The sequence below is a fragment of the Zeus faber genome, assembly GCF_960531495.2.
Source record: "Zeus faber genome assembly, chromosome: 18".
Classification (NCBI taxonomy): domain Eukaryota; kingdom Metazoa; phylum Chordata; class Actinopteri; order Zeiformes; family Zeidae; genus Zeus; species Zeus faber.
The window spans coordinates 611,004-634,331 of NC_137210.1; the positions used below are offsets into that span (position 1 = coordinate 611,004).

Consider the following 23,328-nt stretch of genomic DNA (forward strand, 5'->3'; position numbering starts at 1 on the left):
TGCAGCACCCTGACGAACCCTGCCTTCAAACCCAAAACGGAGGGTGAGTTCAGATGAACAGTGTTTGTGTATGTATTAGTTGGCAGAGCATTTAAAGGTTTGTTTTTGTTCTGCTTATCTGCTTCTGCTTATTTTTTCCACGCCTTTATCGTTCGTTATGTTATTACCAGGGAAAACAATTAGTTTATTTTCATGTATTGGGAATCATGCACGTGCAGTGGCAGAGGGTGCACTTGCCCCTTTGCCCCTTGATGTCTATAGCCTTTTTATTTTATTTTTTTAAGCGTGAATGAATTTGGCATTGTCATTTATATTTAGTTGGAAACTGCTGTATTTTATATTGACTCGACAGACCCCTGTTTTAGTTGGACAGTTGGAAGGGCGGACCGTTTCTCTAGGAGAGATGCGCCAGAGCAGAGTAGGCTTGGGCAAATTCACGATAAAGTAATCCATTAGCGATCGACTACATTGATGACAGACGTTTTTTAATGTTTTGTTTTTTTGTTGTTTTTTTTATCCACCAGGAAAATCTGAGTATTGAAAAGCTGTGAGTTTATTTTACCGTGTTCTGAAACTGCAGCGGGGGAGGGAGGGAGGGGGAGAGGAAGGGAGAGGGGGGGCGGAGGCTCTCCGTCTTTCTGCTCAGAGTTGTCAAGTATCCACTGATGATCGGGTCTCATCAGTTGCAAGGTTCATGAGGTACCGTGCGTGCGCTCCAGTTCCCGACCTTGTGGTTTTCCTGTGTTTGTGATCGCTGTATTGCCAATTTATATACACGTTCTAAACATGTCCTCAGTCGGCAGGTCAGTCTGGCACCCCTTTTCCACCAACACCAACGGAATGCTGGTTCTGGGCTGGTGCTAGTGCCGGTTTGCAGTTGGTTCAACTTGTGAACCTTCTAAGAACTGGTTTGCTTTCCACGGAAAAAAGCAGGTCCGAGAGCCACATTATAACATCACTTTAGACGTCTACATATATCTGCGCCTTTTCATCAGGATGGGGGACTATTATTAGCCTCTAATATTTGTGCAGTGTTCCCTTATTGTTTTTGTAAGAGGAAAAAGAAGGAAAAATTCTCTGAATTTTGAAGCCTAAAACTATCTGGAAAATAAACTTTGGCATAACACAAGAACATGGTTGTCTTGTTTGAACCGCGCTGTCACAAAGACCTTGTGGTTTAAGTTTCATCCAAATCAATCCACATATGGAGCAGATATTAGTGAAAAACCGAACAAATTTGACCCTAAATATTCAGTTGTTCTGGTTAACTGCCACGTCACACTGCCACTCGTTCAAAATTGAATGAGATTAGATTTACAGTAGGACGTTTATGATGTTATCATATTGTTTACTATAAATGTACAGATTCCTATTGAGAATGTCCAGTCGGACCATGTCCAGGATACGGAGTGGACAGAGTCATTCTGTACTTGTTCGACATTACCAAACTATCAATTTACGTGTATATTTATATAGCTTCTTACCTGGTAGACATCAGTAGATCTGTTAGATTGATATTTTAAATCTGTGGTCAACATTACTTTGCCTGATAATGGAAAAATTTATTGGAAATAATCCCTGAAATGTCATCTGAGCCTCACTGGAAAACAACATAATGCACGACTCAGTGATAAGTTGAAAATACAAGATGACGTCGGAAAAATAGAAACCGTGTAATGGTAATTACCCCTAGAAATATCACAGCATTTGTCATATTTCATGGAAATGGAACTTACTGAAAATATAATCCAACTAAAACATTGAACCCAACTTTACTAAAGAAATACGTAAATTAGACTGCTATCGTATATCAATGTAAATACCTCATAAATTGTCGTATAGGATACACAACATCTACCATCACAGAATTCCGGGTGTACTTCAATGCATCAAGGTAAGTTAAATACAATTTTACATTACTAACATAAACTACAATAAAGTAGTTATTACAAATAACATGTATTCTAATATTTTTTTAATTAAATGTATTTATTGTTATTGACCAGGTCAGTCACAACATTTAAAAAAAAAAAAGTACTGAAGAAAACCTGATGGGGGGAAAAAAACGTTAATGAAAATACTTTCAATGTAAGTGTTGATTCCCCATATGTCTCAGTTCACCAGGATGATTTACTATTTGGAGACTCCAGAAATAGACAATGTCCAGCTATGAGTTTAAAAGGAAATCTGGGAAAAAATAAATTCAGGATGTTTGCACATGGACACAAAATGAGATTGTATTGCAATTACAGAATTGCCCACACGACAAATTATATTTACTACAACATTCCAAATAACGTATGCAAGTCCATTTACTGGCTGTATTGGTGTAAATCAATATGATTCTGCCTTGGATAATATCACTATGCAAATTGATAGAGCACTTATGAAGTCACTGTTAATGATGACTGGTAATACATTATCAAAAAGGGGTCATGGTAGGCAACTGTAGATTCATGCCCAAGGATGAAAATTGGATTGAATAAACATGAAGCACCGACTAATTCTGTAGCCTACATCAACATTGAATCTGTCAGTCGGCATTTCTGTAATAGTAATAATTTATTCTGCCAAACGGAACTCAAATCACCGGATTACAGACAGATATTATTGACACACAACGACAACCAGTACTGAAAACAACCATTTGTAAAAAAGGAGATGAAAGGCATGAATTCCATTAAAACATGCCGTAACTAACGAGTTTGTCAATATTTTAGAAAATTTAAATAGAAAAAACAATAAATTGAAAATAATTAAAAAACTGAAAATAAATGTGTCATGAAGAACTACAACAAACAAATTATGATTTAATAACTAATTCATATTCACTACAAATTACTGAAAAATTAGAATAAAAAACGATGAATATTTCTAATATTATGCAGACCACTTAAAATGAAATAAATTACATTTCAAATTATGTAATTATGGTAAATGAATCTGACAATAAATATTTTCTATTCCTACCTTTGTCAATGTATCAACAAAATAAACTTTGTTTAAAATGTAATATTTCCCATTTAAATAAAACATTTAAAATACAGAAAGCTTTAACAATGAGTGAGTGAGCCTTGTGAATCTAAATCCATTGTGTCTGATGGTAACTGCTTCTTTAGAGCGTTAGCATTTTCAGTAAGTGGAAACGAAGGAAATCACAGTAAAATAAGACTTATGATAGTGAAAAACATGAAAGAAAACTTCATGTATGTTACATATACATGAAAACTATCAAGCTGTTATTATAAAAATTAACTTTAAAAACATTGTTTTCTTTCGTTAAAAAACACATCACACAATGTTGATAAACTTTGACAATTTTATACAATTTGTCTACTTTTCATTAGTTTTATTTTCTTAAGATTGCCATTTCAATAACATTTAGTGATTATTTGACATGTTATCTTTATAAATACTATGATATTTGTTGACTTATTTTGTCCAGCTGTATTGGACAACTCGCTCCAGCAGCTCGGTTACGGTAGTTCAGGGCTCCGTGGACTGCCTCAGTTCGCGGGCTCACAGCTTGTGCGTTCTAATAATTTAAAGAAAATGTGTGCTCCGACTCAATAAAATAAGATTTTTTTTTTTTAATATTATGTCCACTTGATTTGTCCACTTGAGAGCTCCATGGACCAGATTTTATGTCCATGAATTCCGTCCTGCTGAAGCGGTAGAATAATCGTGGTCACAATGTTTTGCTTGGGCTTGCTTGTCCCAGCCCCTGACATAAGCGGTTCTTGGTTCTAATCCAACTTAGAAGTGGTGCTGCTCTGTAACCAGTTTTGTTATATGCCTGTCATGCCCTCTTTGCTTATTCAGCTCTCCGCTGTAGGAAGCAAGCCCTCTTTTCATAAATGTGACCCACCGCATACTGTACATTAGGGTCTTTCGGCTGATTTTTTTCATATCATTTGAAAGTGGAGAATCAGAGCTTCCAAACAAGGTGTCACTTGTGCAAATCAAGCAAATTCTTTTAAAGCTATGACTTGTTAATGACAAGGGTGTGGCAAATTGTGATTCTGAGATAATAACCCTCAAAGTTTCCCGAGACTTCATTCAGCTAGCTCCCATTCAGCTAGCTAAATGGGGGTTGGCAGGCAAACAAAGCCTCATGGCTAATTAACATACTGCTGAATGGGCCAATCACGAACAGCGTTGAACAGTGTCAAAAACACACAACAAATTTTGTTTTTAAAAAAGCTTTAATTTAACAGTAAGAAAGTACATGTTTTATAAAAGTGGAATTATTTTGGAGTTTAAAAGTACGGACAACACATCAAAATGTAGAGTCTAGTCCAGTACGCGCTGCTAACACTGACTTGGATCTATCGCACTGGTCAGATTAAGATCTGAAATATGATTCAGAGCTTCCGCCACCCACTTTTCGTAATCCATAACGATACGGAGAAGAAAGTTTTCACAGACAAGTGAGACTATACACCCCCGTGCTGCGCTTTAACCGTCTGTATACGGAAGTGTTGGGATACCTTAAAGCGGATCCCTCCCAGGTTGGTTGATGTGTGGAGCTTCCTCAATAAGACGGAGACAGGTGTGAGGCAAAATGGGTCCTTTTATTGGTGCTACTGCCGATATATCTGCAGGGTCAGTTCGCAAAGTCTCGACCAACGACAAGACCAACGACAAAGACAATGACGACAAAGACGACAACCCTGATAAAGTCTCCCCTAAGCAAGTCGTCACAAAAGGATATATGGATCACAAAGAACTATGTACGCGCCACAGAGCATGAGCATCATGCACGCAACAGGAAAAGTACTGGAAACTATGTGTGCGACTGGTCACAAAGAACTGTTCTCCAACCAGAGGCGCCATTTTATAACAAGCGCCATATTACTTCCAACAGAAGTCAAGTAGGTGCGTGACGTGAAGGGTTCTTCTTCTACGCATTTCACAACAATGGCTCCGTGTGTAAAAGTAGTACGATTTCAAGGTTGAATTCTATCTAAACGGTTTCACATTGTGACTTCATATCACATGGAATATGGATGAATGATCTTCACCTGGAAGCACGTATTAAAGGAAACAATAGATGGGCGTCGTTCAGTGCTGTTCAGTGTCTTGGTAAGTGAACTGCGTTTTCCCTTGTAATCTAAAAAACAGGAATATTTAACTCCACAGTTTAAACATTTTCTACTATTTATAAATCAAACTCTGATTTGAACTCGGTTTTGAACCTGTCTCAGATATCTAAGAAGGAGAAGATGGATGCTCTGGTCAAAGTGTCGGGCCTTTTCAGACCCATTGTGGACTCCATGACCCACAAGTTTGAGCGGCAGCAGAAGGAGTCTGTGGCATTTAAGAGCTTCATGACACGACAGACCCAGTCCCTGCACCACGAGTCCCTGCAGAACCCGCCTCATCACAGGAGCAGTCGGGATCCAGACGGCCCCCCGGCTCCGGCCCAAGAGACGTCCCAGCCTCCCCTGGCCGATGGGATGAGGGGCTGGAACAGGAATCCTTTCTGCCGTCCTCAGCAGGCTTCGTCACGAAGGTGCGGAGGACCTGAGCCGCTATGGAGAGGGGATTCGTGCTGCTGGACTGTCGGTTTGACCTCCAGTGTTGACATGAAAAAGACATTCCGCTGTACCAATTTCCGTGCCAGCGAAAGCCGTGCAGTCATTATACTCAAAATACACACACACAGTCTATTTCCCCTCCCTCCCTCCAGTGTGTTTTCCGAGTGTGTTTATCGGGGCCCCCTGTCGACTCAGAAACGAAAACGAAAATATGAGCCTGAAGCCTCACGTGAGGCCTGGGCATGTCACCAAACACACAAACATGGGTGTGAACCTCCCTGCCCAGATAATGTGGCTGAGGCTCAATTTGTGGGCGAAGAGGCACCTGTACAGTTTCTGCCTGGCTCGAGAGGGCGATTTTAAAGGGCTATGTGCTGCAGTTCACCTTGCGTCCACCAGTGTTCGCTGTAGTCACACAGATGTAAGTCTTGGACTCAATATCCTGAAAGGGTCGATCAATATGTGGCGGTCAGTGTTGATATTCTGCCACAAATAAATCAATGTATGGCAAACACAATGATTTTCTGTGGCAGCTTGGAGAGGTGCTCTCATACTGTAAAAACAACAAAAATAAAACTAAGTAAATGTGATATTTACATCAGATATATCTCTACAGACTACATACATCAAACCAGGCAGGGGAATGCCACATATGACATACAGCTCACCAGCTTATGGACTGCATGCAAATGCACACACACACACACACACACACACACACTGTGCAAATACACTGCGTGGCACCAATGCGTAGCTGTTGTGTGGCAACTTGCAGCAGGGGTGTGTTTGTCACTGTAACAATAAGTAAAACAAAAAGGTTTTAAGATGCAGGCTAGGAGGAGAGCTGAGAGGAGAGGAGAGCAGTGCTGCATAAAGGCTGCGTGCTACTGTTTTCAGCTATCGCCTTGACGTGCTTTACAGTGAATGTACAGCTGTACTAGTAAAAAAAAATGTTACTCATCGTCAGGTATTGGGTCCTCGGCCAGGTCAATTCTCGATTCAAAATGCTGCCTTTCTACCTCCGTATCAGGACCTGATGATTTATCAAATCTGTCCTATGCAAAGCAGCATCAGGTCTGAATGGAAGGATGTGGATTCGGGAGCCGAGAATCCATTGACATGACGAATAGGTATTGGCTTGGAAAGACAGAGAGAACAAATGCAAGGTCTAACTTAGTGCCACATCTCACTTAATTTAATAATTATCATATTCTAAAACGGAAAGTCGCGTTTCTAAGCTTTCTGGCATTTCTTTTGCCGCGCATGTATAATAAAATCACGCGGCGGTAGAGAGAGATTTATAAATGTCTGTTTTTTTTTTTTGTTTTTTTTTTAATAAACTTGCGACCGCACGGGGGTGATTATTACCTCAGAGGCTTAAGGTTCATGGGGCTGTAGCCCACCTCCCTGGACGCGGCCGCAAAAGGAAAATCGACCCCCAGATTGAATAGAAAGAAACTTCAAAAAAGGGTACAAGCTGAACTCCAAGGTCAAGTTACATCAGTGTCTGATCACACCATCCTTCACTTTTTGAGTGACTGTGGGCTTCATGGAAGAATACCCAGGAGGACTCCACCTTTGAAAGAAAAACATAAAAAAGCCAGATTGGAATTTGCTAAAATGCTAATTTACAAGACACAATGCTTCTGGGAGAATGTCCTTTGGATAGATGAGTCAAAACTGGAGCTTTTTGGCAAGTCACATCAGCTCTTATGTTCACAGACGACAAAATTAAGCTTTCAAAGAAAAGAGCACCATACCTACTGTGACACATGCAGGAGGCTCTGTTTAGGGGGCTGCTTTACTGCATCTGGCACGGGGCGCCTTGAATCTGTGCAGGGCACAATGAAATCTCACGACTATCAAGGCATTCTGGAGCAAAACGTACTGCTCAGTGTCAGAAAGCTCTATCTCAGTTGCAGGTCATGGGTCCTCCAACAGGATAATGACCCAAAACACACAGCTCAAAGCACCCAAGAATGGATAAGAACAAGACATTGGACTATTCTGAAGTGGCCTTCTTTGAGCCGTGATCTGAATCCTATCGAACATCTATGAAAAGAGCTGAAACATGCAGTCTGGAGAAGGCACCCTTCATACCTGAGACAGCTGGAGCAGTTTGCTCAGGAAGAGTAGCCAAACTACCTGTTGATAGGTGCAAAAGTCTCATTGAGAACTACAGAAATTGCTTGATTGCAGTGATTGCCTCTAAAGGTTAACAAAATAGGTTAAGGGTCCCATCATTTTTGTCCATGCCATTTTCATTTGCTTTATTACGTAAAATATTCTGTTACGAACAAAAGCAAAGTCTGATTACTATCAAATATGGAATAAACAACGATGGATGCCAATTACTTTTGTGACTTTCAAGTTATTTTGCAATAATTTATCTCTTCACAGTTTCTTTGCTTGACTCTGATATCCCAAAGGCATGCAGGTATGCATGAGAAAATTGCTTTTAATTTGATCACTTTTCAGGAGGAATGAAGCATTGTTTCAATGAGCTGTATGCATCCTGCATCCTCCTCTGTTTAATGGTATTAACCCACCGCTGCCGTCCCTGCCTTCTTCCTCGAACTCACAGAGAAGAACGCGTTGTATTCAAGCCAGAATCTGATGTGTGAAATATAAGCAATAAATGCTAAACTCACAAACGAATCCAACTACCTTAATAAACAAATAAACTCCAAATACAAATAAATTAAAAGTAAAAGGTTGAAAATGAAAGAAAAGATGAAATTACTAATTTAAAATTTTGCGAAATTTCAAAATTTGAAGTTTGAAGTCTCGAATGCTGCGAATGATGCTGGTGACATGTCGCTTCTGGTGTGGCCCAGGGGTAAACAAAATGCAGCTGCTTTAATTGCGTTATTTTTTCTTAACGCGTTAAATAGTTCTCAATAAATTACAAATGAATGGGTTTATTTTGACAGCACTATTTTTATATATATATATATATATTTTTTTTTTTTGAGGCGGGGGGTTACAGAAGTTACAAAACAAACTAAAATAAAATACAGGAAATGTCTTTAGTTTTAGTCTTTTTCCAGTCAATTTGGTCAAATTTGTCAACATATAGCCTCTAGTCACACTGATCAAACACAGGCCTGATCAAACTTAGCCTGTGTCTCTCTCTTACACACACGTACAGTAAATGCTCACCACTCACCATTATTAATGCTGTGTCTATAAAGATAAGAATTGGTGTGGGGGTCTCTTTCCACAGGTAAGGGTATAGGGAGGGAGGCAGAGTCTTTCTGGCTGTGGTGTGTCGACATGGTGAGTTTTATTGTCCATTGCAAGACGCAGATTTTTTATATATATATATATATATATATATATATATATATATATATATATATACACACAGTGTATATATATATATATACAGTATATGAGGCGTGTTATAATAATGGGGTTAATAATTGTCCTCTCGGGCGCAGGAGGAATGGCGTTCCTCTGCTGTGCTGCTCACCAGCCTGTACGCCAATCTCCTCTCTAAGACAAACAAAACATTAAGAAAAACTCCCTGCCTTGAGCTGGACCAATCAGCGCTGATTCGTGGCAGCTTGGTAGCCGCGGGAAAAGGGAACCATGCTGTCGTCCGCAGCCGGTGTTTGACCACGCCCCTTTGTCCACCACATACCCCTACTACCCGCCTCAGGCCGGGGAGCCGTCCAGCCCGACAAAGTCAGCCACGACTATCTATGCCAGTGGCCTGTGGACCACCGGAAGTTAAAGGGCTGGAGAGCCAGGTACCTCCGGGTGATCCGGGCGTTTGTGTCCTTCATGCGGTGGAGCCACTGCAGCGGGGCGTGGTCCAAATAGAGGTTGAAGGCTCGTCCCGGGAGGTAGTAGCGGAGGGAAATGACTGCCCATTTGAAAGCTAGATACTCCTTCTCCACCGTACTGTACTTCGACTCCCGCTCTGAGAGGTTGCGGCTGAGGTCCAGCGTCGGACCTCCAGTCCCCTCCACCTCCTGGGACAAGACTGCGCCCAGCCCTCTGTTCGACGCGTCGGTCTGCAGACAGACAGGGAGAGAGAAGTTTGGGTTAAACAGCACTGGCTTCCCACAGAGAGCTAACTTTACCCTCACAAACACCTGCTGACACTTCTCTGACCACTGGACCGGATCTGCAGCACCTTTTCGAGTTAAGTCTGTCAAAGGGGCTGGAGTGCACCTTCACCCCAGGGGTTGTCTCCACATGGTGGTGTTTGAGGGACGTGAGGCCTGGCAGAGAGGAGAAATCATCAGAGAAGCGACACTGAAGTGCAGCTACGTCCGCCCTCTGGGATGGAGATAGATGGTCAATTAGTGGCACTCAGGACACGCAGCACACCATTTACGCACATCTGCCCTAATGCCTGGGAAATAGATGCAGGCCATTATCCGCTGTTGTGTTTTCTCGTGACTGAGGTGACCAGCCATTGGGTTATGGTGAGCTGCCTAGAAGAGCATTTCCCGGCGGCCCTTCAGCACCAACAACTAGGTTATCTCCTCTCTTGTCTGAGCGTCACAGCTCGCTCGATATAACCTGTCCCTAATCACCGGAAAAAACGGGTGAGTGAGCACGGCGTCTGGGCGCGTCAATACGCCATTGATTTTAACTACCCCCTTAAAGGCCCCGTGTATGGCGGCATCTCGCCTCCGCACCTGTCGGCGCTTGCCGACGACCCCTCCGCGTCACCATGCGCCACGCAACACTCACATCTCCCTACCGACCGTGAATGCACTCCCCAAGCCTCTCTCATCAACGTGTCAAACCCTGGCCAATCCGTGCCCAAAATCAGTGAGTGCGACAGGCGGGAACTAACCGCTGCCTGTATTCTATGCTTTTTTCCCTTGTGACAAATTTTGAGCTGGACCATCGCATATGTGTGAATATCCCCATGCACACAACAAACCTCCACTTGTGACGCCTCCACCAAAGCCCCGGGTCGAACCAGGCGTTGCTGGATCATCGTCTACGAAGAGCCCAAGTCCAGCAAAGCCTGATGTCTACCCTCTTGTAGCCTTTCCGGTACTCGGTAGGCTCCTTTCCGACCAGGGGAGGGATCCGGCGAGCCAGCGACCTGTACCGCCTGGCCGAGTTCCATCCGAGGACAGTCGTGGCGGTCATGGCCGGGCCGCCCGCAGTGTCCGCACCCCTGCCCAGATGTCTGCGCAGCTCCCTGATTTCCCGCGGCAACACCGCTCTTGGAGCTAAGGGGGGACAGCAGGGGAAGGGGAGAGAGCGTCCCACGGCACCACTGAACCTGACCAATCCCACGTAGGTCCTGGGGTCAGACGTAGCGCCCCCTCAGACATTATCCTCCGGGGCTTCGGGACGGACTGGGGATCCGGGGATTTCCGCGTGGGTCCTGGGGATTGACGCGGTTCTGGACCTCTGGCCGGCTCACGGTCGGCGGCAGCGGGCCGGCAGCCGGTCACGATATGCTCCAGGGAGCTCACTCTGGCGAGGACGAGCCTCAGCTGGCGGCGGAGATACTCCCGCTCTTCCTCCAGTTCAGCGAGGCGTTTCCGCAGCCCGCGGATCGACTCTGGGGCGCCTTTTACTTGGCGCCCTGCCCCTCCCGGGTCTCTGCTCCACATTGGGTGCCACTTGTGGGGATCTCTTCCCACAGGTAAGGTTTTAGGGAGGGTGACTGAAGTCGGAGTCTTTCTGGCCGTGGTATGCCGACATGGCATGCGGGGATGGTAGCTCAGGCGGTAGAGCTGGTGGTCTAGTGATCTAAAGGTTGCTGGTTCGATCCCAGGCTCCTCCTGCTAGCATGCTGTAGTGTCCTTGAGCAAGACACTTAACCCCTAATTGCTCCTGATGGCTGCGTCCGTCAGTGATTGTTCAATTGTAAGTTGCTTTGGATAAAAGCGTCTGCTAAATGTAATGTAATTATGTAATGGCAAGAGTTTTATTGTCCATTGCAAGACGTGGCACGCAGGCCACAATTTTATATATATATATATATATATATGTATATATGTGTGTGTGTGTGTGTGTGTATATATATATGAGGAGTCCTATAATAATGGGGTTAATAATGGTCCTCTCGGGCACAGGAGGAATGGCGTTCCTCTGCTGCGCTGCTCACCTGCCTGTGCGCCGATCTCCTCTGTAAGAAAAACAAAACATTAAGAAAAACGCTGATTGTTCCGATTGAGGCAGCTTGGTGGCCACAGGAAAAGGGAACCATGCTGTCATCCGCCGCCGGTGCTTTACCACACCCCTTTGTCCACCACAATTGGTTATTGTATTGTAACGTCTATATGTTGACAAAATTGAACAAATTGACTGGAAAAATAGATCAAAACTAAAGACATTTCCTGTGTATTTTCATTTTTATTTTAGTTAGTTTTGAAAAACACAATATTGTTCCAGTTTGTTTTTGTTTTTTTCTGTCTAGTTTTAACTAAAATGTTTTTTCACACCTATTTTTATTTTTTTGTTTCGTTTTAGTTAACAGTACAGGGATGCAAACACGTGTGGTGAAAAAAGGTCCGAAATATACTTTTCCTTATACCTCCAACACGCATTAATTTTTCCGAGCTCATGAACGCAGCATCGCTCCCTGCTTTGGGGCGCTTTCAACTGAAGACTAGAGCCGTGTACAAGTCTTTGTTCTCACATAATGTCAGAGGAGAGCCCATTTGTCCCCCCCCCCCAAAAAAACCCCCTCTTCGGATTGGTTTGGACGATTCACACAATTAAGTCACCCAAATTGACATTAAAAAAGCGACATTCCCCGAAAAGCCAGTTGTTTGCATCCCTAGCTGTAATAACCTTCACTGGGATTCACTCTTCGGCTGAGAACTGAGAAGTGAACTCTGAGCAGGATGCTCACTTAGTTTCTCTGTGTGGAAATCTGATGTTTTCACATCACACATGACAGAGAAAGGCATTAAAACGTGAACAAGTGCCTGTGTGCACTGGTGTGTGAATAAACATGCATGCAACGTTCTAATTCTGACGGTAACAGCAATATTTAAATATCAATGCAAAAAAGGTTTTTGCTGTTTTGCTGTTTCCGGTCCCCATTTTTTATGTTAAAGTGGTTGCCAAAGGGGTCTACCAGGTGCCTTGAAATGGTTGCCAATTCACTCAATCTGTTTGATGAGGGAAACCGGGCAACCGTTACTATCGAGCCCTGCTTTTATGTCACATTTTCATTATTAAGCTGACTTATAACTGCATAATATCTTAATTTCTCAAAATATAAGGTGACTAAAATTGGCAACCATATTTTCAATTTCGGCAACCAAAAGCTGATACCACTTTTAAAAGGTAGTGTTGAGACCTGGAGCCACATCTCACTGGGTCATCCGGTGTCACCACATTCCCTGTCACCCTCCCCCCCTACCCCTGGAGACAGGCCAGCTCAACTCAGGAAAAGGACCGGGCGCCACCACCCGGCACCCCTAACACCCCTGTGGGGCTCCAAGACCCCCACAACCACAGGCCTATGCGCCACGGATGTCCCCAGAGTCGCCTGGGCAACCCAACCGCAGAGCCCCGGCGAGACCAGGAGGACCCCCGCATGCCCCAAAACACCACGACATTGCCACGACTTAGGAAGACTCAAGTATTAAATGATGGAGTCATGTCAGTGATAAAAGTAGCCCATATTTCATTAAATGAATCAACATTGTTTTTGGATATTGCCAATAGTTTTTCCGTTGAGATGTATTCTATTAATAAATATAACCATTGGGATGTGGTGAGATTATCTCTTTTTCCAATAGGGTAAAATTGTTTTTTTGGCAATTGTTAGAGCGATCAAAATGGCTTGGTGGTGTTTATGTGGTGGGTCAACTGAGGAGAGGTCACCGAAGAGACATATAGTCGGGGAGACTGGAATGCTGCAACCAGAAGGCTTGATAGCTTCTTGGTGATGTTTGTCCAGAATGCTAGGATAGGTGGGCAGAGCCAGAAGGCATGAAAGTAGTCATCTCTGGTATTAAGGGAACAGTGAGAGCAAATGTCTTTATCCCCAAAACCCATTGTGAGACAGTTCAAACAACATCAACCTGTTGTAATGTAATTTTTAAACAAGTGATAAGCAGAAATCATAAAGATTGTTTTATATTTTTCACACAATAACTAATAAAAGCATTGGTGGTCAAACTGTCAAAAATATATTTTAATCGCTGTTGCTTCCAATATCCTCTCTCTACGACAACATCAGCGCATCTGGGGCGCTTCACTATGTAGTCGGCGGAGCCGGTGGAAAACCACGCTCGGCGCCCGTACCCTGCACCAACACACCTGGTGGACTTCTACCGTAACAGTTTACCGACGGGACTTTTTTTTCATGGCTCTCTGTATGCCCCAATCATGGAGAGCCGTGCTCTGTTACTTCAAATATAACAACTAAAACCCCTGTTTTTTAGTTGTTGTCTTCTGTGCCCACTGCGCATTGAACCGTTAGTTCCGTTCGCATTAAACAGCCGAATCCAATGTGACTGACAAATTATGAGTCGGGTACAGCCCTAGAAATAATTAGTAATAATAATCCGACACACACAAAATAAATTCCTCGTATGTTGAATTGACTGTCCCAACTCCGAAGCACAAAACTACTAACTAAAGAGCCGAGCACCTGAGCAGTTGTTTTCTCCAGAAGCCCTTGAAGGTAGGACGGAAGACAGTCAATAAGGATAACTAAACAATAATTATTGTGTTTATAGATCATGTAACACACCCTATGCCCACCTGTAACTTCCACCAGTTAAAAATAAAATGTTTATTGATTTATTTATTTATCATCATCATCATCGTCATCATTATTATTTGCTGTGATGATGGTAATGAGCTTATCCTCACGTTGATGTCACGTGACCACTAATGTGGTTATCGTCACAGCCCTACCCAGTACCCCAGAATCCACCAATTGGCTGAACTTTCCACACATGTTCTGACATACAGTGGGGCAAAAAAGTATTTAGTCAGCCACCAATTGTGCAAGTTCTCCCACTTAAAAAGATGAGCGAGGCCTGTTATTTTCATCATAGGTATACTTCAACTATGAGAGACAAAATGAGAAAAAAAATCCAGAAAATCACATTGTCTGATTTTTTAAGAATTTTTTTGCAAATCATGGTGGAAAATAAGTATTTGGTCAATAACAAAAGTTAATCTCAATACTTTGTTATATACCCTTTGTTTGCAATGACAGAGGTCAAACGTTTTCTGTAAGTCTTCACAAGGTTGTCACACACTGTTGCTGGTATTTTGGCCCATTCCTCCATGCAGATCTCCTCTAGAGCAGTGATGTTTTGGGGCTGTCGCTGGGCAACACAGACTTTCAACACCCTCCAAAGATTTTCTATGGGGTTGAGATCTGGAGACTGGCTAGGCCACTCCAGGACCTTGAAATGCTTCTTACGAAGCCACTCCTTCGTTGCCCGGGCGGTCTGTTTGGGATCATTGTCATGCTGAAAGACCCAGCCACGTTTTATCTTCAATGCCCTTGCTGATGGAAGGAGGTTTTCACTCAAAATCTCACGATACATGGCCCCATTCATTCTTTCCTTTACCCGGATCAGTCGTCCTGGTCCCTTTGCAGAAAAACAGCCCCAAAGCATGATGTTTCCACCTCCATGCTTCTTAGTAGGTATGGTGTTCTTTGGATGCAACTCAGCTTTCTTTCTTCCCCAAACACGACAAGTTGAGTTTTTACCAAAAAGTTCTATTTTGGTTTCATCTGACCATATGACATTCTCCCAATCCTCTTCTGGATCATCCAAATGCTCTCTAGCAAACTTCAGACGGCCTGGACATGCACTGGCTTAAGCAGGAGGACACGTCAGGCACTGCAGGATTTGAGTCCCTGGCAGCGTAGTGTGTTACTGATGGTAGCCTTTGTTACTTTGGTCCCAGCTCTCTGCAGGTCATTCACTAGGTCCCCCCGTGTGGTTCTGGGATGTTTGCTCACTGTTCTTGTGATCATTTTGACCCCACGGGATGAGATCTTGCATGGAGCCCCAGATCGAGGGAGATTATCAGTGGTCTTGTATGTCTTCCATTTTCTAATAATTGCTCCCACAGTTGATTTCTTCACAACAAGCTGCTTACCTATTGCAGATTCAGTCTTCCCAGCCTGGTGCAGGTCTACAATTTTGTTTCTGGTGTCCTTTGACAGCTCTTTGGTCTTGGCCATAGTGGAGTTTGGAGTGTGATTGTTTGAGGTTGTGGACAGGTGTCTTTTATACTGATAACGAGTTCAAACAGGTGCCATTAATACAGGTAACGAGGGAGGACAGAGGAGCCTCTTAAAAAAAAAAAGTTACAGGTCTGTGAAAGCAAGAAATCTTGCTTGTTTGTAGGTGACCAAATACTTATTTTACCGAGGAATTTACCAATTAATTCATTAAAAATCCTACAATGTGATTTCCTTGATTCTTTCCCCCCATTCTGTCTCTCATAGTCAAAGTGTACCTATGATGAAAATTACAGGCCTCTCTCATCTTTTTAAGTGGGAAAAATTGCACAATTGGTGGCTGACTAAATACTTTTTTGCCCTACTGTACATGTCAGGAGAACGAGAGCCTGATTGCTCTGAATCGAAACACTAACTCCGGAACCACACTGACATGGCTCTGGCTGCCTGTGTACCTTTGTACACCACTACGATATTTGGACTTGGATTTAAGAACAGGGCATTCGTACTTTCAATGGCCAGCCCTATGACAATAGTGAAAGAAGAAAAGAAAGAAACAGTCTTTATTCATCACACAACACACCACACTATAACACATGCTTGCACACACACACACACACGCACATTTGGTGGCCGGTGAAATGGATTCTCTGCTTTTGACCCATCCTGGGTTGTCCTTCCTCCAGGGGCACAGCCAGGAGCAGTGGGCAGCATACGTGGATGCGCCCGGGGATCAGGTGATAAATGTCCATTGCTGGTCAGACAATGATGGGTGCATGTTTTTGGTGGGGGTCCTTACTGATGTGAGGTGGAGGAAACCCCATGTGAGCACAGGGAGAACATGCAAACTCCACACAGAAAGGCTCCTATTTGGGAGATAACCCACCGGAGCACAGTGCCAACAGCGCCCCAGGCGGGAATCGAACCCAGGACCTTCTTGCTGTGAGGCAGCAGTGCAATGCACTGCGCCACCGTGCCACCGGTAGTGAAATGTTGAGTACATTTTAGAACATGAAGTCCTAAGCATACTAGATCTTGGCCCAGCCCTTGGCAATCTAGCATTCTCATTTACAAACTGGCATGCATGTCCAATATTAACTTTGTGTCAACGCGTAGACATCGACCAACTGTTGCTAGCCACTTTCATCGCAACACTATTTGCTCAATATAACCCAAAGTGGAAAACGTAGCTTTAGCCTAGCAGAAGATGGCCAACACTAACCATATCCTCAAACATATCAGTGACAAAAGAGACAGGATCTCATTCATTCTCTATGGCACCCAATGACATCAATTGACATGGGCGTCAGCAACATAGTGCGACAACGGGAGGGTAAGCGTAGCAACAAAAAAAAAAGGTTCGCTCAGATCAACTTTATGCAAATTAGACATGAAGTCACAAACCAATCAGACTCAGCCTGGTAGGGCAGTACCCAACTCATTTCAATGCGAATATTGCCTGCTATTGGCGTGCCAAAATGGTTTGTCTTTATTTTAGATAAAGGTTATCATATATCTCTTTATGGAATGAAACAAGTGCATATGGAACAAAACCGTGCGTAATGAGGACACTTTCTCCCGGACTCTCTCCCGGATCACCCCCTCTCCATGCAATATGCGCAGAAAATAATCTTAACGAGTCTATGAGTCGTGCCCTGTTCCATTTTGTTCCATCCCCACACTGTTTATCGTGGTTTTATTTGGAGGAACCAGGCATGCCGATTGGAACGCACAGAGAGCCGTGTTGGCGTCCGTGTCCAGACATGGATGATTCACACATATAAAAATATATTTATGATTCCCCCAATTTATATTTCCTCATTGAAATGTTATCCCTGTGCATTTTGCAAGATCGATGATTCACACATGTAAAAATATATTTATGATTCCCCCGTATTATAATTCCTCATTGAAATGTTATACCTGTGCATTTTGCAAGCTTCTATCTGTTTTATTCTGTTATTGTTATGTACACTGACTGACAAAAAAAAAACACTGCTCAACTTGAAGAATCTCAGTCGACTGACTGACTATATAATAATAATGGTGAATTGATTGAATATATGATCTCTTTATTTCTCTGAAAAAGTCCCAAAAAATATGTTTCTTATCAAATTTGTGGTGAAAAGTAGGCCATGCAGAAGCTGAATATCGACTTTCAACATCCTGACGTCGCTGGGGTGTTCACACTATAATATCGGCTGATATTTGGTTTTCTGAAGAACAGGACTTTACTGTATATCAGTTGAAATTTCACAGATAAAGTGCAGATAAAGGTTATACCCTATCAATGATTATACTACACATGAACAGATTTAGAAGCAACAAGAAGAAGCAAGTAAAGTTCTTATAACTTGCCATTGCTTAATTTAATCTTGAATCAAGTCAATATTCATCTGTGCACATTTAATTTTAGAGAACATTAATTGTAATCTTGGAGAATATTAAATAACCATTAAAAGAGCGTCGGTGTCGATAGTAAGCTAGCAGACTGTGGAGAAACAGATTTCGGGGATAGGCCTACTATAAAAATATATTCATCCCTTCTGGGGTTTTATCCCTAAAATTAAAATTTGGACATTCCTTCCTCACCTCCAAGTCAGTGAAATCATTCTGTGTTTGTGTCCTCACACATGGAGTTTGCTTTCAGCTCCAAAGCAATGGGTCTGACTCATTTAGTCCCAAGAGGTTCCATCAGTGTATGAATAATTGTGATTTGCTTTTTACAAAAGCGTCTGCTTTATGATTACCTGATGTAAAGGTATCGGTATTCGTATTTTTATTTTTTTCCAATGATACAACCTTTTACATAAACCTATGCTACCAAGTATGTTGATGAATCCGTTTATCACTAGTGGAGGTATGTTTAGCACTGACTTGTCAAACACTAACAAATGCACAGGCTGTCATCACATAAACCTTACTTAACTCATTAAGAGTATTTGTTGATGTCTTAAGACATTTGGTAATACTGTGGTCACTATGGGGAGCCCGCCACTGCTGGGCCCAACGGCCCCAAACTTTGCATGCATCCTATTTTCTTCAAATAGACTCTTAAAGGTGGAATAGACAACTTTTGCACCGCTGTGGCAAAGACAACCTCCACTTTGGAAAAGTGTAAAAAAAAAAAGAAAAAAAGGATGCATGTTCACTGAAGAGGTAAATTGAAATTGTCACAATTTTAGTTTAATTTTATTTATTTCATTTGCGCAATCATGGACATATACATAGACACCGCTTTGACGCCTTTGGCTCGTAGCTGCGATACGTCAATGTTGCCACCATACTGGAACGGCCAAGACTGGCCTGTAAACAAATACAAACGGGCAATCTGTGGTTATTCTAGATAAAAAGCACTATAACGTTTTCATTTCTCAACCGATTTCAGTGAGTCATTTTTATATTCAAGGGTTTATTACCTGCTAGTTTGCTCCACCGGCCGCCATTTCCGCAAATAGTTGCGCATTGATTGACACACTTACTGTGAAGTAATCGATTTACTGAACTTACTTACTGAAGTGATCGATTTACTGCCTTTAATGGTTATTTACTGCCGTAAATTAATCATTTTCCCGGGAATTTGTACCTTGTGGCATTCAGAATTGCATAGTGATATCGAGGTTTATAGGGAAATAATCTAAACGCAGATGGTGTCATTATTCTATAGCCATTACACTGTGCAATCAACATTCACTTCATAATAATAAGCGAAAGCAAAAAGGTTTTAGAATACTCCTTTAAATTTTAGTGACAGGGTTTGTTTAAAAAAAAAAAAGCCTCTACCCTTTAATTTATATAGCGCCTTTCAAGGTACACAGGGTCGCTTTACACACACACACACACACATAATGTGTGTGTGTGTGTAAAAGAGCAGTTGTGTAGTAGCTCCCAAGCTGAATGAGAAGGTGTGTGTGTGTGTGTGTGTGTGTGTGTGTGTGTGTGTGTGTGTGTGTGTGTGTGTGTGTGTGTGTGTGTGTGTGTGTGTGTGTGTGTGTGTGTGTGTGTGTGTATAAATTAAGACTATTACAGGAGTCTACATACATATCCAGTGGAGATGAAGTGAACATATGCACTGGCAGCTAATTTTCACTTCAGCTTTCCCAAGCGAGAAGTCAGCCAGACTTATTTCCATTTGAGCTTATTTGCATTTTCATTAGTACCATAGTATCAACCTAGTAAGCAATAGGTTTGTTAACATGCAAGCCCCAAACCTGCTGTGACATTGCGTCTATCGGTATTTTCTGCAAGATTGATGACTCCCCACCTCTTAGTTAATGAGGCCTGGGGGGTATTAAGCAAGGTACTTTCCTATACCACATTGTGCACATTTTGAGTAGAATATATGCATTGCTTTCCCATTTCTTTGCTTTCGATAGGTAGGTAATATTTTCATCTCTAACTGAGATAAACTTGGAATGATCAGAATAGGCTTGTAGAAGTAAGCCTCAATATGCAATCTTTCCATCTATTTTCATCACAATTCCTGCTCAGAGTCACTAGTGTACTCAAAACCAACTAATGGCGAGTTCAGACAACGTGATTCTGGCCTGATTTTCCACGCGCCATCAGGTTTTTGGAGATCGCAACCAAAGCCCCAGATCAGAGTAAAATCATAGCGATTTCCCCTGAGCGATAAACATGTAGTGTTAACTGCTCACAACGCAATCCAACTGCTCGTAGAGTGCTCGTAGACACCGGCGAGATATCAAGCCTCTTGAATATCTGGTTGTGTCAGGATCCACTCAGGAGTGATGCAACGAGCCAGTGAGAACAGAACAAGAAACACAGCATACCTATTTTACTTTTCTCCTTCAGGTTTTTATTTTCTTCTTTAAATTCTGCTTTTATTTGTTTTGTTTTACCTTGATTAAGAATATAATAAAAAATAAATGTTAAATTATTATATTATTAATAATAATAATAATAATAATAATTATTATTATTATTATTATTATTATTATGTTAAATTAGAAGCCACGCTGCCTTTTTTTACACCTGGCATTAAAATTCTGGATGATCCGATGACAAGTGGACAGCGCTAAACACCGGTGTGAACACACCCAAGGCCCATTGAGGGCGCATTAAGGTCACTCAGGCCGTATTCTGAGTTTATTAGGGACACATGGGGCCGCATTTGGTTGGTTAATCGGAATGCAGGTGTTCTGCGCCGCCCAAGACCCAATGGGTGATTTCAACCCAAATGTATTTTTTCTTTTTTTATTAGGCACTTCTTCACTCTTAGTAGAATTAAAACTTCCTACTATTGAGGCATAATGGCACCTAACACTTTCCAACACTGTGTGGGTTTCTGCGACAGTGAAATTAGGTCCTTTTAAGTCCACGGTTACACCTCTTTGGTGTTGTGAACATGGAGTTTAGAGGCCTTGGGCATGATTGATTCAATTGAACACACGCCAAAGCACATCAGCAAATTAATGTTCAATGGGTTTGTGTTTGAAAAGACCAATTACACAGCCATCTTATTCAGCCTTTCTCAGAGGACTTACATGGCAGGTATTGTCCATCGCCACCATTATTTTGGTAGTACGTTGAGTGTAAAAAAAACACTAGAGCAATACACAGAACCTTCGACACAGACCCGAAGAGTCACAGTCTGTCTGTGGAAGAATAGGCCCTCATTTCTCCCTCATGCATCTGGGACTTTCTACCAAGTTGTTGGTGACAATATTGGAGTGGACAAATCAACTGTGAGTGATGTGATAAAATCTGTCTATCACATTGGCCAGCCTGGTCAATCAATTATTTTTATTCCATAGGAAGACCAGATTGACCAGACCAAGTAGAACTTTTTTATTTTTAAAAACATTCCCAATACTATTGGGGTCATCGACTGCACTCACGTGCATATACAAGCACCTCATGACAGGGAGTGGGAGTACGTCAACCGAAAGGAGAAGCACAGCATCAACATCTAACTTGTGGGCGACGCTGACTTTACCATCACAAACTGTGTGGTGAAGTGGCCCGGGTCAATCCATGATGTGCCTATCCTGTAGGACAGTGCTCTATACAGAGAGCTCCAAATCAACCGAATGACATCATATTAGGAGACAGTGCCTATCCACTCCTACAATGGCTGATGTCCTTCTTTTCTTGAGCAGACACGCTTCAATACTAGGGATGGGAATCGATTACCTGTTCCAGTTGAGAACCAGTTCCAAATTGTCCCATCCATCGAAATCGTATTTCTCCAATGTTATCAATTCCTTTTATCAATGTCGGCATGTTTTTATAGCAGTTGCACTTCCGCATTGCAAAATTGTGTCATGACGTCAAACTCTGTGTCTGACGTCAAACTCTGTCTACACTGCTGGAAACTTACAACAAGATGGCCGAGAGGGAAAAATGGTCCAAAGCGTGGCTTAATTTCATGAGTAAAAATGACAGCAGTGCTTGTAATGTATGTAAAATTAGAAGTAAGGGTGGAAACACCAGCAATATGTTGAAACATCTTTTGATGCAACAGAGGCTACAATTCCAGGAATGCCATGTATTTGACACTCGAGAGCACGAGTGCCACTGCTTCCCAACCAAGCAGCACATCTGTTACCGAGGGTAAATATCCTATAACATTAATGCCACGCAGGCAGGCTTAGCAGATTTTTTCTTTGACTAAGAAAACCTGAATGAAAATGATTACTGAATAAATATTGTCTCATTTCATCCAGTTTATGTAATGACAGACTGTTGCTACAGATAGCTCTGAGGCTACAGCCAGCTGCTGGTCACACTCATCAGCTCCCAGCCAGCAAAACCCTTTTAAACTCGCTGCACAGGGAGGGAAAATGAGCAAAGAAAGTGAGTGTTGCTGTGCACTCACAAAATTTGTAGTGAATGGTTTGCACCCTTTCTCAACAGTCGAAGAACCAGCATTTTGGTAACTTACCTGCTTTCCTAGAGGTTAGATATGGGTCAGTTGATGTACAGCTTTAGGCAGACATAGACTGTGTGATTACTTCTGCATACAGACGTGGAGAAATTTGTTGGGACCCCTAGACGAAAGACTAACCCAGTTTTCTCTGAAATAACTTGAAAGTCACATAAGTAATTGGCATCCATCATTGTTTATTCCATATTTGATATAAATCAGACTTTGCTTTTGTTTTTTGATTCAAAGGAATATTTTTTAGGTAATAAAACAAATGAAAATGGTATGGACAAAAATGATGGGACCCTTAACCTAATATTTTGTTGCACAACATTTAGAGGCAATCACTGCAATCAAGCGATTTCTGTAGCTCTCAATGAGACTTCTGCACCTGTCAACAGGTAGTTTGGCCCACTCTTCATGAGTAAACTGCTCAAGCTGTCTCAGGTTTGAAGGGTGCCTTCTCCAGACTGCATGATTCAGCTCTTGCCATAGATGTTCGATAGGATTCAGTTCGGGACTCATAGAAGGCCATTTCAGAATAGTACAATGTTTTGTTCTTATCCATTCTTGGGTGCTTTTAGCTGTCTGTTTTGGGTCATTATCTTGTTGGAGGACCCATGACCTGCGACTGAGACAGAGCTTTCTGACACTGGGCAGTACGTTTCGCTCCAGAATGCCTTGATAGTCTTGAGATTTCATTGTGCCCTGCACAGATTCAAGGCACTCTGGCACAAACTCAA

General features: G+C 42.4%; 1 protein-coding gene across 2 annotated transcripts in view; it reads left to right on the forward strand.

Moving 5' to 3' along the window:
- plekhm3 (pleckstrin homology domain containing, family M, member 3) overlaps positions 1–23,328 on the forward strand; it is an 82,173-nt gene that overhangs the window by 9,478 nt on the left and 49,367 nt on the right. For both annotated transcript variants that reach the window (XM_080018606.1, XM_080018607.1), the window contains one exon: positions 1–43. This exon is cut by the window's left edge. In XM_080018606.1, coding sequence (XP_079874732.1) covers positions 1–43 — 43 coding nt within the window. The remainder of the gene's footprint in view (positions 44–23,328) is intronic.